Source organism: Periophthalmus magnuspinnatus, chromosome 21, assembly GCF_009829125.3.
Source record: "Periophthalmus magnuspinnatus isolate fPerMag1 chromosome 21, fPerMag1.2.pri, whole genome shotgun sequence".
NCBI classification, from domain to species: Eukaryota; Metazoa; Chordata; class Actinopteri; order Gobiiformes; family Gobiidae; genus Periophthalmus; species Periophthalmus magnuspinnatus.
The window spans coordinates 366,122-380,000 of NC_047146.1; the positions used below are offsets into that span (position 1 = coordinate 366,122).

At 46.7% G+C, this 13,879-nt stretch overlaps 2 protein-coding genes across 2 annotated transcripts; both read left to right on the forward strand.

The window, feature by feature from the left end:
• The first annotated feature begins 99 nt into the window (after positions 1 to 99).
• On the forward strand, positions 100 to 5,405 carry LOC117389073 (H-2 class II histocompatibility antigen, A-U alpha chain-like). Its single transcript, XM_033986647.2, has 4 exons — positions 100 to 181; positions 404 to 649; positions 2,426 to 2,713; positions 4,414 to 5,405. Exons 1-4 carry the CDS (start codon positions 100 to 102, stop codon positions 4,557 to 4,559), a joined length of 762 nt encoding a protein of 253 aa, XP_033842538.2. The 3' UTR covers positions 4,560 to 5,405.
• A 436-nt stretch (positions 5,406 to 5,841) lies between these two features.
• LOC117389398 (HLA class II histocompatibility antigen, DQ beta 1 chain-like) lies at positions 5,842 to 9,301 on the forward strand. The gene is made up of 5 exons (XM_033987071.2): positions 5,842 to 5,923; positions 6,522 to 6,794; positions 8,481 to 8,688; positions 9,020 to 9,087; positions 9,172 to 9,301. Exons 1-5 carry the CDS (start codon positions 5,857 to 5,859, stop codon positions 9,291 to 9,293), a joined length of 738 nt encoding a protein of 245 aa, XP_033842962.1. The 5' UTR covers positions 5,842 to 5,856; the 3' UTR covers positions 9,294 to 9,301.
• Positions 9,302 to 13,879: the final 4,578 nt, after the last annotated feature.

Genomic DNA, 13,879 nt, shown 5'->3' on the forward strand with positions numbered 1-13,879 from the left:
GTGGCACACTTTGATTGGCTGAGCTCTGATTAACTGAGCTCTGATTGGCTGAGTTTTGATATAGAGAAACACACAGATCTCACTGTAACTCAGTTCAACATGAAACTGCTGTTAATACTACAACAACAACAACTACTACTAGTACTACTACTACTACTACTGCAGTACAACTCTGCCCAGGGTATGTAATATACTATACTACTACTGCTACTACCACTACTACTCCGACTACTACTACTAGTACTACTGCTACTAATAACACTACTCCTGCTACTACAACTACTACTACTACGACTACTACTGGTAGGACTACTACTTCTACTATTACCACTACTATGCTTATTCCACACATACTCTATAACATATTATATTGGATAATAGTTGTGTGTTTGTGTTTTTGTAGAGTATCATAGGGAAGTGTACGTCACGGCGTGTTCAGACGCAGACAGAGCGGACATGTACACACTGGATGGAGAAGTGATGTTCTACTCAGACTTTGACAAACAGGTGGAGGTCTACACCCTGCCAGAGTTTGCAGATCCGGTCAAATGCCCCGGGTCACATGATTTGGCTGTGATTAATCAAGGCGTGTGTCAGGGTAACCTGCAGAGCGCCCGGAAAGCCACGAAGGACGTCCCCCCGGAGCTCGGCGAGTGAATGAACCATGATTAAGATGTGTTTATAGAGTCCAGTGATGAATCTAGTGACCGTCACACACACTGACCCTCACACACACTGACCCGCGCACACACTGACCCTCACACACACACTGACCCTTACACACACTGACCGGAACACACACTGACACGTGCACACACTGACCCTTACACACACTGACCGTCACACACACTGACCCGCGCACACACTGACCCTCACACACACTGACCCTTACACACACTGACCCTCACACACACACTGACCCTCACACACACACTGACCCTTACACACACTGACACGCGCACACACTGACCCTCACACACACTGACCCTTACACACACTGACCCTCACACACACACTGACCATCACACACACTGACCCGCACACACACTGACCCTCACACACACACTGACCCTCACACACACTGACCCTTACACACACTGACCCTCACACACACACTGACCATCACACACACTGACCCGCACACACACTGACCCTCACACACACACTGACCCTTACACACACTGACCCTCACACACACACTGACCCTTACACACACTGACCCTCACACACACACTGACCATCACACACACTGACCCGCACACACACTGACCCTCACACACACACTGACCCTCACACACACTGACCCTTACACACACTGACCCTCACACACACACTGACCATCACACACACTGACCCGCACACACACTGACCCTCACACACACACTGACCCTTACACACACTGACCCTCACACACACACTGACCCTTACACACACTGACCCTCACACACACACTGACCCGCGCACACACTGACCCTCACACACACTGACCCTTACCCACACTGACCCTCACACACACACTGACCCGCGCACACACTGACCCTCACACACACACTGACCCTCACACACACACTGACCCTCACACACACTGACCCTCACACACACACTGACCCGCGCACACACTGACCCTCACACACACACTGACCCTCACACACACACTGACCTGCGCACACACTGACCCTCACACACACTGACCGTCACACACACTGACCCGCGCACACATTGACCGTCACACACACTGACCCGCGCACACACTGACCCTCACACACACTGACCCTTACACACACTGACCCTCACACACACACTGACCCTCACACACACACTGACCCTTACACACACTGACACGCGCACACACTGACCCTCACACACACTGACCCTTACACACACTGACCCTCACACACACACTGACCATCACACACACTGACCTGCACACACACTGACCCTCACACACACACTGACCCTCACACACACTGACCCTTACACACACTGACCCTCACACACACACTGACCATCACACACACTGACCCGCACACACACTGACCCTCACACACACACTGACCCTTACACACACTGACCCTCACACACACACTGACCCTTACACACACTGACCCTCACACACACACACTGACCCGCGCACACACTGACCCTCACACACACTGACCCTTACACACACTGACCCTCACACACACACTGACCCGCGCACACACTGACCCTCACACACACACTGACCCTCACACACACTGACCCTCACACACACTGACCCTCACACACACTGACCCTCACACACAGACCCTTACACACACTGACCTTGTTCCAGTTGTGTCATGTTTCTTATTGATCTAAACTGTACTTGTGTTTTTCAGTAATAACAGACTCCAGTGTCTTTGTCTCAGTCTGACCTGTGTCCCTCTGTCCCTCTGTCCCCCAGACCCCCCCGGGGCCCCCCTGCTCTACCCCGAGGACCACCTGAGGCCCTCTCACCCCAACACTCTGGTGTGTCAGGCCTCGGGGTTCTACCCCGCTCCTGTCCACTTCTCCTGGACCAAAGATGGACACAACATGACCCGCTCTGCCTCTGTGTCCCAGGCCTATCCTCAGAGCGATGGGACCTTCACACAGTTCTCCAGACTGGACATGTCCCCAGAGGAGGGACAAGTGTACAGCTGTGCACTGGAGCACCCCGCCCTGAAGGGGGCGCAGAGGAGCAGGCTCTGGAGTGAGTACTTTACCTTATATATATGTAATACACACACAGACCTGCAGGGGGCGCAGAGGAGCTCTGGAGTGAGTACTTTACCTTAAACCCAGAAGTTTACATAAACAATAAAAAGACATAAACACACATACACACAAGTCAGAAGTTTACAAAAAGATTATTATGACTTTAAACGATCTGAGAAAACCCAGATGATGATGTTATGTGTTTGGAGGCTTCTGATTGGTTTATTGACAACATCTGAGTTAATTATAGACACACCTGTGGATGTGTCTGAAACACACCTTAAACACACCTGAAACACACCTGAAACACACCTGAAGCTCACCTGAAACACACCTGAAGCTCACCTGAAACACACTTGAAACACACCTGAAGCTCACCTGAAACACACCTGAAGCTCACCTGAAACACACCTTAAACACACCTGAAGCACACCTGAAGCTCACCTGAAACACACCTTAAACACACCTGAAGCTCAACTGAAACACACCTGAAACACACCTGAAGCACAACTGAGACACACCTGAAACACACCTGAAGCTCACCTGAAACACACCTGAAACACACTTGAAACACACCTGAAGCACACCTGAAGCTCAACTGAAACACACCTGAAGCACACCTGAAACACACTTGAAACACACCTGAAGCTCACCTGAAACACACCTTAAACACACCTGAAGCACACCTGAAACACACCTGAAGCTCACCTGAAACACACCTGAAGCTCACCTGAAACACACTTGAAACACACCTGAAGCTCACCTGAAACACACCTGAAACACACCTGAAGCTCACCTGAAACACACCTGAAGCTCACCTGAAACACACTTGAAACACACCTGAAGCACACCTGAAACACACTTGAAACACACCTGAAACACACTTGAAACACACCTGAAGCTCACCTGAAACACACCTTAAACACACCTGAAGCTCAACTGAAACACACCTGAAACACACCTGAAGCACAACTGAGACACACCTGAAACACACCTGAAGCTCACCTGAAACACACCTGAAACACACTTGAAACACACCTGAAGCTCACCTGAAACACACCTGAAACACACCTGAAGCACACCTGAAACACACCTGAAGCTCACCTGAAACACACCTGAAGCTCACCTGAAACACACCTGAAGCTCACCTGAAACACACCTGAAGCTCACCTGAAACACTCTGCTTCTTTGTGTAACATCAGGAGGAAGTCAAAAGAATCAGACGCCTGAAGGAGCCACGTTCATCTGTTCAAACAATTATATTTGTGTATTTAACCTGTACTTAAAGTGTATTTAACATGTATTTAACATGTATTTAAAGTGTATTTAACATGTATTTAAAGTGTATTTAACATGTATTTAAAGTGTATTTAACATGTATTTAAAGTGTAGTTAACCTGTATTTAAAGTGTATTTAACATGTATTTAAAGTGTATTTAAAGTGTATTTAACTTGTATTTAACCTGTATTTAAAGTGTATTTAACGTGTATTTAACATGTATTTAAAGTGTATTTAACCTGTATTTAAAGTGTATTTAACTTGTATTTAACCTGTATTTAAAGTGTATTTAACGTGTATTTAACATGTATTTAAAGTGTATTTAACCTGTATTTAAAGTGTATTTAACGTGTATTTAACATGTATTTAAAGTGTATTTAAAGTGTATTTAACCTGTATTTTACCTGTCGTTGCAGCGGTGGAGTTCCTGAGGCCCTCTCTAGCGCCCTCTGTCTTCTGTGCTGTGGGACTGAGTCTGGGGCTGGTGGGCGTGGCCGTAGGGACCTTTTTCCTGGTCAAAGGGAGACAGTGCTGCTGTGATGGACAACCCACTTTTTCATAGAGAAAACAGAAAACAGTGATGGTTTAAATCCATCACTTGTAATAAAACAAAGGGCAAAGTGAAAGAGTGGAACCTAACAGTTTCAAAGCAGAGACTGAAATCTGCACTTACACATCTCCATAATCCAGTACATACACCACATCCACATAATCCAGTACATACACCACATCCACATAATCCAGTACATACACCACATCCACATAATCCAGTACATACAACACATCCACATAATCCAGTACATACACCACATAATCCAGTACATACACCACATCCACATAATCCAGTACATACACCACATCCACATAATCCAGTACATACACCACATCCACATAATCCAGTACATACACCACATCCACATAATCCAGTACATACACCACATCCACATAATCCAGTACATACAACACATCCACATAATCCAGTACATACACCACATCCCCATAATCCAGTACATACAACACATCCACATAATCCAGTACATACACCACATCCACATAATCCAGTACATACACCACATCCACATAATCCAGCACAGAGCCCCTGGCCTCGAGCCCCTCCTACTGTGTGCCTCTTCCCTTTTCTCTCTCTTCCTCTCCCTCGGCCCCTTCAGTGTGCCCACAGCTGGTGTTGATTGACAGCCCTGCTCTACATGCGATTGGAGGGACGATCAAGGCTTGGCCAATCGTCGCCCTACACCTGTGGCCGCTCCAGTTTAAAGGGACCCGCCTCCTGCTACTCCTGGCTGCCAGATTCTGTCTGTGAATCGGCATGCCATTGGATTTGATTTTGTACTTTACTCTTAGAGCCTCCCTTTGTTGACTTTATGTTTTTTTTGTATTGAAATCTTAAGTTGTTAAATGCCCTTCATTTATCTACATAAAGGCTACTTATTTTATTATACTATCGTGTGTTGCCTTCCTTTTTTTCCCTAGGAAACAGTTTTTAACACACCACACGAGGGATCTGACTGTCCTCCAGAGCTTGTGCCAGATTTAAATATTTTTCTTTTAAAAACAGAGATGTGTGATGTGGCTGAATAAAGGTTATTATTTATAAATATGACTAAGTCTTATAAATATGTGGTTCTTTAAATTCTTTCCGTGCAGTTGGATTATTTGTGTGTTTCTGACTGCAGTCTGCCTGGCAACAGATGACACTCAGTCACATGACCTGAGTTTAATACAGATTCACACGACCTGTGTGTTTAATGCAGCTGCGGAGAGAAAAGAAGTCAGTGTGAGACTTGGTTTGGGTCAGACACTTTGTGACAGTTTGAGTTAGGTCAGAGGTCAGGGGTCACATGCTAGGGTCAAGTCTAAGAAGCACCTGCGTGTCTCTGCTGCTGATGGTGGGGTTTCAAGCAGCAGGTGAGAAATTATATCATTTTATTAAAATATCAACCATGAAACAAATGAAGACAAACAACTGTTAGAGGGTGGGATTGAAGGGTGCGAGGGTGGGATTACAGCTGTTAGAGGGTGGGATTGAAGGGTGCGAGGGTGGGATTACAGGGTGCGAGGGTGGGATTACATCTGTTAGAGGGTGGGATTACAGCTGTTAGAGGGTGGGATTACAGGGTGCGAGGGTGGGATTACATCTGTTAGAGGGTGGGATTACAGCTGTTAGAGGGTGGGATTACAGGGTGCGAGGGTGGGATTACAGCTGTTAGAGGGTGGGATTACAGCTGTTAGAGGGTGGGATTACAGGGTGCGAGGGTGGGATTACAGCTGTTAGAGGGCGTGAGGGTGGGATTACACAAACTACACAATCAGTCAGAGTGAAAACTGCCCATAAAACATGAAGTACTTTAATAAAGTATTTCAGTATTTGTCTTGTGCTGTCATATTAGTCTTTTTGTGTAGTTAGTGCAGTTTAGGTGATGTTGTCAGTGTGATGACCCCAGACACAAGGGTCATTATTATTTTATTTAAGGTTGTGTAACTCACCCACACTCCTCTGTTTCAGATGGATATCAACATGTTACAACAACCACCTGTGAGTTCAACTCCACTGAGCCTAAGGACATACAGCTCATTGTCTCTTATTTCTACAACAAACAGGAGTACCTCAGATTTGACAGTCGAGTCGGGAGGTATGTGGGCTACACGGAGCATGGAAAGAAAAACGCTGAGGCGTGGAACAAAGATCCTTCAGAGCTCGAGAGGGCGAGACATGAGAAGGATAGAGTCTGTGTTCACAGTGTCAAGGTCGATGTCGACGCCATCCTCTCCAAATCAGGTGACCCAGGTCACATGACCCTCTGTTGCCTTAGGTCACACAACTCTCTGTTACCTGAGGTCACAAGACTGAAGGTGTGAGTGTATAGTCAGACCTGTGTTTTAAGTTGATGCCCACAGTCTGATTGCGGGCCATTAGTCCTGTGACACAACGAGGGACACCATGAGGAACACCACGAGGGACACGGTCAAATGCCTCCTTAGATCCACAAAACACATGTGGACTGGTTGGGCAACTCCCATGAACCCTCGAGGACCTGGTGAAGAGTATACAGCTGGTCCAGTGTTCCACTACCAAGAAGAAAACCACACTGCTCCTCTTGAATCCGAGGTTCGACCATAACTCGGATTCTCCTCTCCAGTATCCTGGAAAGAAGAATCTGAACAATGAATCTGACTGAATCACACTCCTGAGCTTTCACGGTAAAGTGTGATTCCCTTGTAGTTGGAACACACCCTCTGGACCTCCTTCTTGAGGAGAGGGACCACCATCCTGATCAGCCAGTCCAGCAGCACTGTCCCCGACCACCACGTGATGTTGCAAAGACGTGTTAGCCAAGACCCACAACATCCAGAGACCTAAGGCACCTAAGGGACCTAAGGGATTGAGGAGATCCTCAAAGTGTTCCTTCCACCCATCCTTAGTCGAGGTCAGCAGCTCTCTGCCCGCAATATAATCGGTGCCGGACAGTTTGCCAGAATCACCTTGAGGCCGTCCGATAGTTCTCCTCCATGGCCTCCTCAAACTCCTCCCAATCCCGAGTTTTTGCCTCTGCGAGAATTCACAGCATGCTTGGCCCACCGGCACTCATCAACTGCCTCTGGAGTCCTACAAGCCAACAAGGCTCGATAGGACTCCTTCTTCAGCCTGAGAGCATCCCTTACTTCTGGTGTCCACCACTGGGTTTGGGGATTGCCACCGTGACAAGCACCACAGACCTTACGATCACAGCTACGGGCAGCTGCATCCACAATTATAGGTGGAGAACATGGCCCACTCGGAGTCCATGTCCCCACCCTCTCCCGGGATCAATGAGAAGTTCTCCCGGAGGTGTGAGTTGAAGACCCCTCTGACAGAGGGCTCTGGCAGGCGTTCTCAACAGACCCTCACAGTACGCTTGGGTCTGCCAGGTCTGTCCGGCTTCCTCCTCTGCCAGCGGATCCAGCTCACCACCAGGTGGTGCTCTACAGCTTTGCCCCTCTCTCCTCTTCACCCCAATGACACGCAGCCACAGGTCAGATGACAACACAACAAAGTCGATCATCGACCTCTGACCTAGAGTGTCCTGGTGCCACGTGCACTGATGGACACCCCTGTGTTTGAACATGTACAAACTGTGACTTGCACAGACGTCCAATATCAGAACACACCCCCGTCCAGGTGTCACTGTTGGAGACCAATACAACAGTGAGAGGCCTGTCCCCGCCTGTCTCTGTCGACCCGGTCTCTGTCGACCCAGTCTCTGTCGACCCGGTCTCTGTCGACCCGGTCTCTGTCGACCCGGTCTCTATTTACCCGGTCTCTGCCGACCCGGTCTCTGTTGACCCGGTCTCTGTTGACCCGGTCTCTATTTACCCGGTCTCTGTCGACCCGGTCTCTGTTGACCCGGCCTCTTTTGACCTCAGCCTCGGCGACTCTTTGATAAAACTCAGTGTATAACACATGTATTTCCTCCCTCTGTTCCAGTGGAGCCGTATGCGGTGTTGAGCTCAGTGCCCTCTGCTGGCAGTGACAGGGTTCTCGTCTGCAGCGTCTACAGCTTTTTCCCCAAAGACATCACTGTGTCCTGGACCAACCACCAGCAACTTCTGACCACCGGAGTGACCAGTACTGACCTAGTGCCCGACGCAGACTGGTACTACCAACTGCACTCACAGCTGGAGTACTCCCCCAGGTACTGACCAGGACCAGGACCGGACCAGGACCAGGACTGGACTGGACCAGGACTGGACCAGGACTGGACCAGGACTGGACCAGGACCAGGACTATAAGAGACCAGACCATGACCAAATCAGGACTGTAACAAAACCAGACCAGGACCAGACCAGGGCCAGACCAGGGCCAGACCAGGACCAGGACCATGACACTCCCAGACCAGGGCCAGGACCAGGAATAGACCAGAACTAAACTAGGACTAAATCAGAACTATAACTAGACTAAACCAAGACTAAACCAGGTCTAAACCAGGACTAAACCTGGTCTTTCTAAAGCTCTTTCTGTGGCAGGTCTGGAGACCAGATTTCCTGTGTGGTTGAACACATCAGTCTCAAAGAGCCCCTGGTCCTGGACTGGGGTAAGTCCTGTGTGTCAGATGCCCTCCCGTCTCTCTGTATATAGTATATAGTATATAGTTGTAGTAAGCCGTACTGTCCCACAGAGGGCGCTCTCTCGGACGGGGACAGGAATAAGTTTGCCATTGGAGCGTCTGGTCTGGTCCTGGGTCTGGTTCTGTCTTTGGCCGGGTTCATCTTCTACAAACACAAGTCCAGAGGTGAGTGAACATAAAACACTGAGCACCTTCTCTTTAAAAACATCAGCTCAAACTCAAACTCCACTCATCCTTTTGTTACGCCGCATTTATGGAATCACTCCAAACAAAGAAAAACTGGACGTTTTAAACAACAACATGTTTGGAAACTGTTTATTCACCAACAAAAATGATCCAAACTCAGCCCAAATCTGCCAGTCCCTCTGAACTCCTCTCAATCCTCTTAAACCACAAAGCTCCATTTTGTTTAGCTTCTTAGAAGGTTATTTACCGTACGCCACTCACTTTATATCACATGTTTTTATCTGAGGTTATGTTGTATCGTTTGCTTTTGCTTTAAATAATAAGTCCAAAGGTCAAACATCTTGGCTCTAAACCATGTCACTGTTCTTCTGTTTCAGGCTGGTTCCTGGTCTCACAGGGTTCGTGAACTGTCCCTCCTCACAAGGCTCAAGTTTAGTTAAGACTAAACCTGGGAGGATGAGGTGCAGGGCTGAAGTACTGTCTCCTTTAGTGGATTTAACAGATTATTTAGAAAAACGTGAAAATGTAAACATGACGATTATTGATCTGTTAAACTCTCCTTTTGTGGGTATTTTTCTGATGGCGCCTTTAATAAAAAATAAATGTGATTATAGTTTGTCCTGAGATGATTTGTAAAGAAGCAGACACAGTAAGGAGACCTGCGAGAGTGAAAGAGTGTGACACTGTGAGAAAGAGAGTGTAAAAGTGTGAGTGTGAAAGTGTGAGAGTGTGAGAGTGTGAAAGTGAGTGTGAAACTGTGAAACTGAGACTGTGAGAGTGTGAAAGTGAGTGTGAAAGTGTGAGTGTGAAACTGTGAGAGTGTGAAAGTGTGAGCACGTGAGACCGTGAGAGTGTGAAAGAGTGTGACACTGAGAAAGAGAGCGTAAGAGTGTGAGTGTGAAAGTGTGACACTGTGAGACTGTGAGAGTGTGAAAGTGAGTGTGAAAGTGTGAGTGTGTGAGACCGTGAGAGTGTGAAAGAGTGTGACACTGAGAAAGAGAGCGTAAAAGTGTGAGTGTGAAAGTGCGACACTGTGAGAGTGTGAAAGTGAGTGTGAAAGTGTGAGCACGTGAGACTGTGAGTGTGAAAGTGAGTGTGAAAGTGTGAGACTGAGAGTGTGAGAGTGTGAAAGTGTGAGCATGTGAAACTGAGTGTGAAAGTGAGTGGAAAGTGAGTGTGAAAGTGTGAGACTGTGAGAGTGTGAAAATGTGAGTGTGAAAGTGTGAGACTGCGAGAGTGTGAAAGTGAGTGTGAAAGTGTGAGACTGTGAGAGTGTGAGTTTGAAAGTGTGAGACTGCGAGAGTGTGAAAGTGAGTGTGAAAGTGTGAGACTGTGAGTGTGAAACTGTGAGAGTGTGAAAGTGAGTGTGAGACTGTGAGTGTGAAAGTGTGAGCATGTGAAACTGAGTGTGAAAGTGAGTGGAAAAGTGAGTGTGGAAGTGTGAGACTGTGAGAGTGTGAAAGTGAGTGTGAAAGTGTGAGCACGTGAGACTGTGAGAGTGTGAAAATGTGAGTGTGAAAGTGTGAGACTGCGAGAGTGTGAAAGTGAGTGTGAAAGTGTGAGACTGTGAGAGTGTGAGTTTGAAAGTGTGAGACTGCGAGTGTGAAAGTGAGTGTGAAAGTGTGAGACTGTGAGTGTGAAACTGTGAGAGTGTGAAAGTGAGTGTGAGACTGTGAGTGTGAAAGTGTGAGACTGTGAGTGTGAAACTGAGAGTGTGAAAGTGAGTGGAAAAGTGAGTGTGGAAGTGTGAGCACATGAGACTGTGAGAGTGTGAAAGTGAGTGTGAAAGTGTGAGCACGCGAGAGTGTGAAAGTGAGTGTGAAAGTGTGAGAGTGTGAAAGTGAGTGGAAAGTGAGTGTGAAAGTGTGAGAGTGTGAAAGTGAGTGTGAAAGTGTGAGACTGAGAGTGTGAAAGTGTGAGCATGTGAAACTGAGTGTGAAAGTGAGTGGAAAAGTGAGTGTGAAAGTGTGAGACTGTGAGAGTGTGAAAGTGAGTGTGAAAGTGTGAGACTGTGAGTGTGAAAGTGTGAGACTGTGAGAGTGTGAAAGTGAGTGTGAAAGTGTGAGACTGAGTGTGAAAGTGTGAGCATGTGAAACTGAGAGTGTGAAAGTGAGTGTGAAAGTGTGAGCACGTGAGACTGAGAGTGTGAAAGTGAGTGTGAAAGTGTGAGCACGTGAGAGTGTGAAAGTGAGTGTGAAAGTGTGAGTGTGTGAGACTGAGAGTGTGAAAGTGAGTGTGAAAGTGTGAGTGTGTGAGACTGAGAGTGTGAAAGTGAGTGTGAAAGTGTGAGTGTGTGAGACTGAGAGTGTGAAAGTGAGTGTGAAAGTGTGAGTGTGTGAGACTGAGAGTGTGAAAGTGAGTGTGAAAGTGTGAGTGTGTGAGACTGAGAGTGTGAAAGTGAGTGTGAAAGTGTGAGTGTGTGAGACTGAGAGTGTGAAAGTGTGAGCACGTGAGAGTGTGAAAGTGAGTGTGAAAGTGTGAGTGTGTGAGACTGAGAGTGTGAAAGTGTGAGCACGTGAGAGTGTGAAAGTGAGTGTGAAAGTGTGAGCATGTGAAACTGAGAGTGTGAAAGTGAGTGTGAAAGTGTGAGCACGTGAGACTGAGAGTGTGAAAGTGAGTGTGAAAGTGTGAGCACGTGAGAGTGTGAAAGTGAGTGTGAAAGTGTGAGTGTGTGAGACTGAGAGTGTGAAAGTGAGTGTGAAAGTGTGAGTGTGTGAGACTGAGAGTGTGAAAGTGAGTGTGAAAGTGTGAGTGTGTGAGACTGAGAGTGTGAAAGTGAGTGTGAAAGTGTGAGTGTGTGAGACTGAGAGTGTGAAAGTGAGTGTGAAAGTGTGAGTGTGTGAGACTGAGAGTGTGAAAGTGTGAGCACGTGAGAGTGTGAAAGTGAGTGTGAAAGTGTGAGTGTGTGAGTGTGAAAGTGTGAGCACGTGAGACTGAGTGTGAAAGTGAGTGTGAAAGTGTGAGACTGTGAGAGTGTGAAAGTGAGTGTGAAAGTGTGAGCACGTGAGACTGAGAGTGTGAAAGTGAGTGTGAAAGTGTGAGCATGTGAGTGTGAAAGTGTGAGCACGTGAGACTGAGTGTGAAAGTGAGTGTGAAAGTGTGAGACTGTGAGAGTGTGAAAGTGAGTGTGAAAGTGTGAGCACGTGAGACTGAGAGTGTGAAAGTGAGTGTGAAAGTGTGAGCACGTGAGAGTGTGAAAGTGAGTGTGAAAGTGTGAGTGTGTGAGACTGAGAGTGTGAAAGTGTGAGACTGTGAGAGTGTGAAAGTGTGAAAGTGAGTGTGAGAGTGTGGACTCTTCGTGAAAACAGATCATGATTCTGTGCTCACACCAAACAGCCTCAGTCTCCTTAAAAAGTGAAAATCAGCCTGTACATTCCATCTGAACAACTGCAAACCCTCGACCTTCTCTCAGTGAGCTTCATGATGAAGTCTCTGCGCCTCAGGGAGTGTCACGAGTACAAAGGTCAAAGGGTAAAGGCCATTTAAACATTTAAATCTAAAAGGCATTTTGACTTATTTTGAGCTTGTCCATCAAAAACTCATATTTACAAATAACAAAAGAGCATTTAAACACGTCACGGCCTTCTTCACCCTACATCTTCACATTATGATCTGTTTAACCCAAACTTCATAAAATCATCTGTGATGTTCGGGTGAATCTCTGTTCAGTCCAGTGTCCTCCAGTCACTGGGACTGGACTGGGATGGTATAAATACACTGTGTGTGTTCACTCAGCGGCTGTTTGACTTTTGTGCACAGTTGGTTCAATAAACCAGACTCTTCTTCACTGATTTTATATTTTTAAGGTTTTTACTATTAGAAATTCCATAACACACTTATGTAACAGAAACACTGAAACACTCAGGCAAAGCAACCAGGACTGAAAATGTCAAACCTGTGCTGTCCTCATTCGTCTTCATGCTCTGTGTGACGTTCTTTACGTCCTGTTTTGGTCGTTCAGTTTTATCATGTCTGTATCTCTCCACACAAACGCACTAAAGTCGACATGATGTTATTCCACGATCATTTTGTATCACGATTTGACATGAAACATGGTAGTGTCATGTTAAACCAGATTAACCCTAACCAGGGTTAGGGTTAGAGCGAGGCTGTTGAAGGTAACGCCCCCTGCTGAGCAAAGGCGCCTGATTGGTCCATTATTAATGTTCAGATCTTCATTTATGGACAAAATAGTGAAATAAGACAAACATTTTAAGACCAAAATGACGAATCTGAAGGCAGCAGTTACAAAGACGATGGTTTTTCAATAGAAAGTGAAATGGAGCCAAAGTTGATGGAACCAGAAGCTCGGCCATGATCACTTCCTGTTTGGAATGCGGCGGTTAGCGCGTTAGCTATGTCCGTTTGCACAGACTGTGGGAGTGACCCAGCAGCTCGTCGGGTTTTACACGTTTCTGCTCTGATCTGATCTGCCCAATAACGTAAAGTATTTTAAAACTTTGATCCAAAGTGTTTCAGAAACTTTTCCTCCCAGCGAACTCTATTTGAGTAAAGAAAAGGCAGATGATAAACAAATATATTATAACTGATTAATAATAATAATAATAATAAT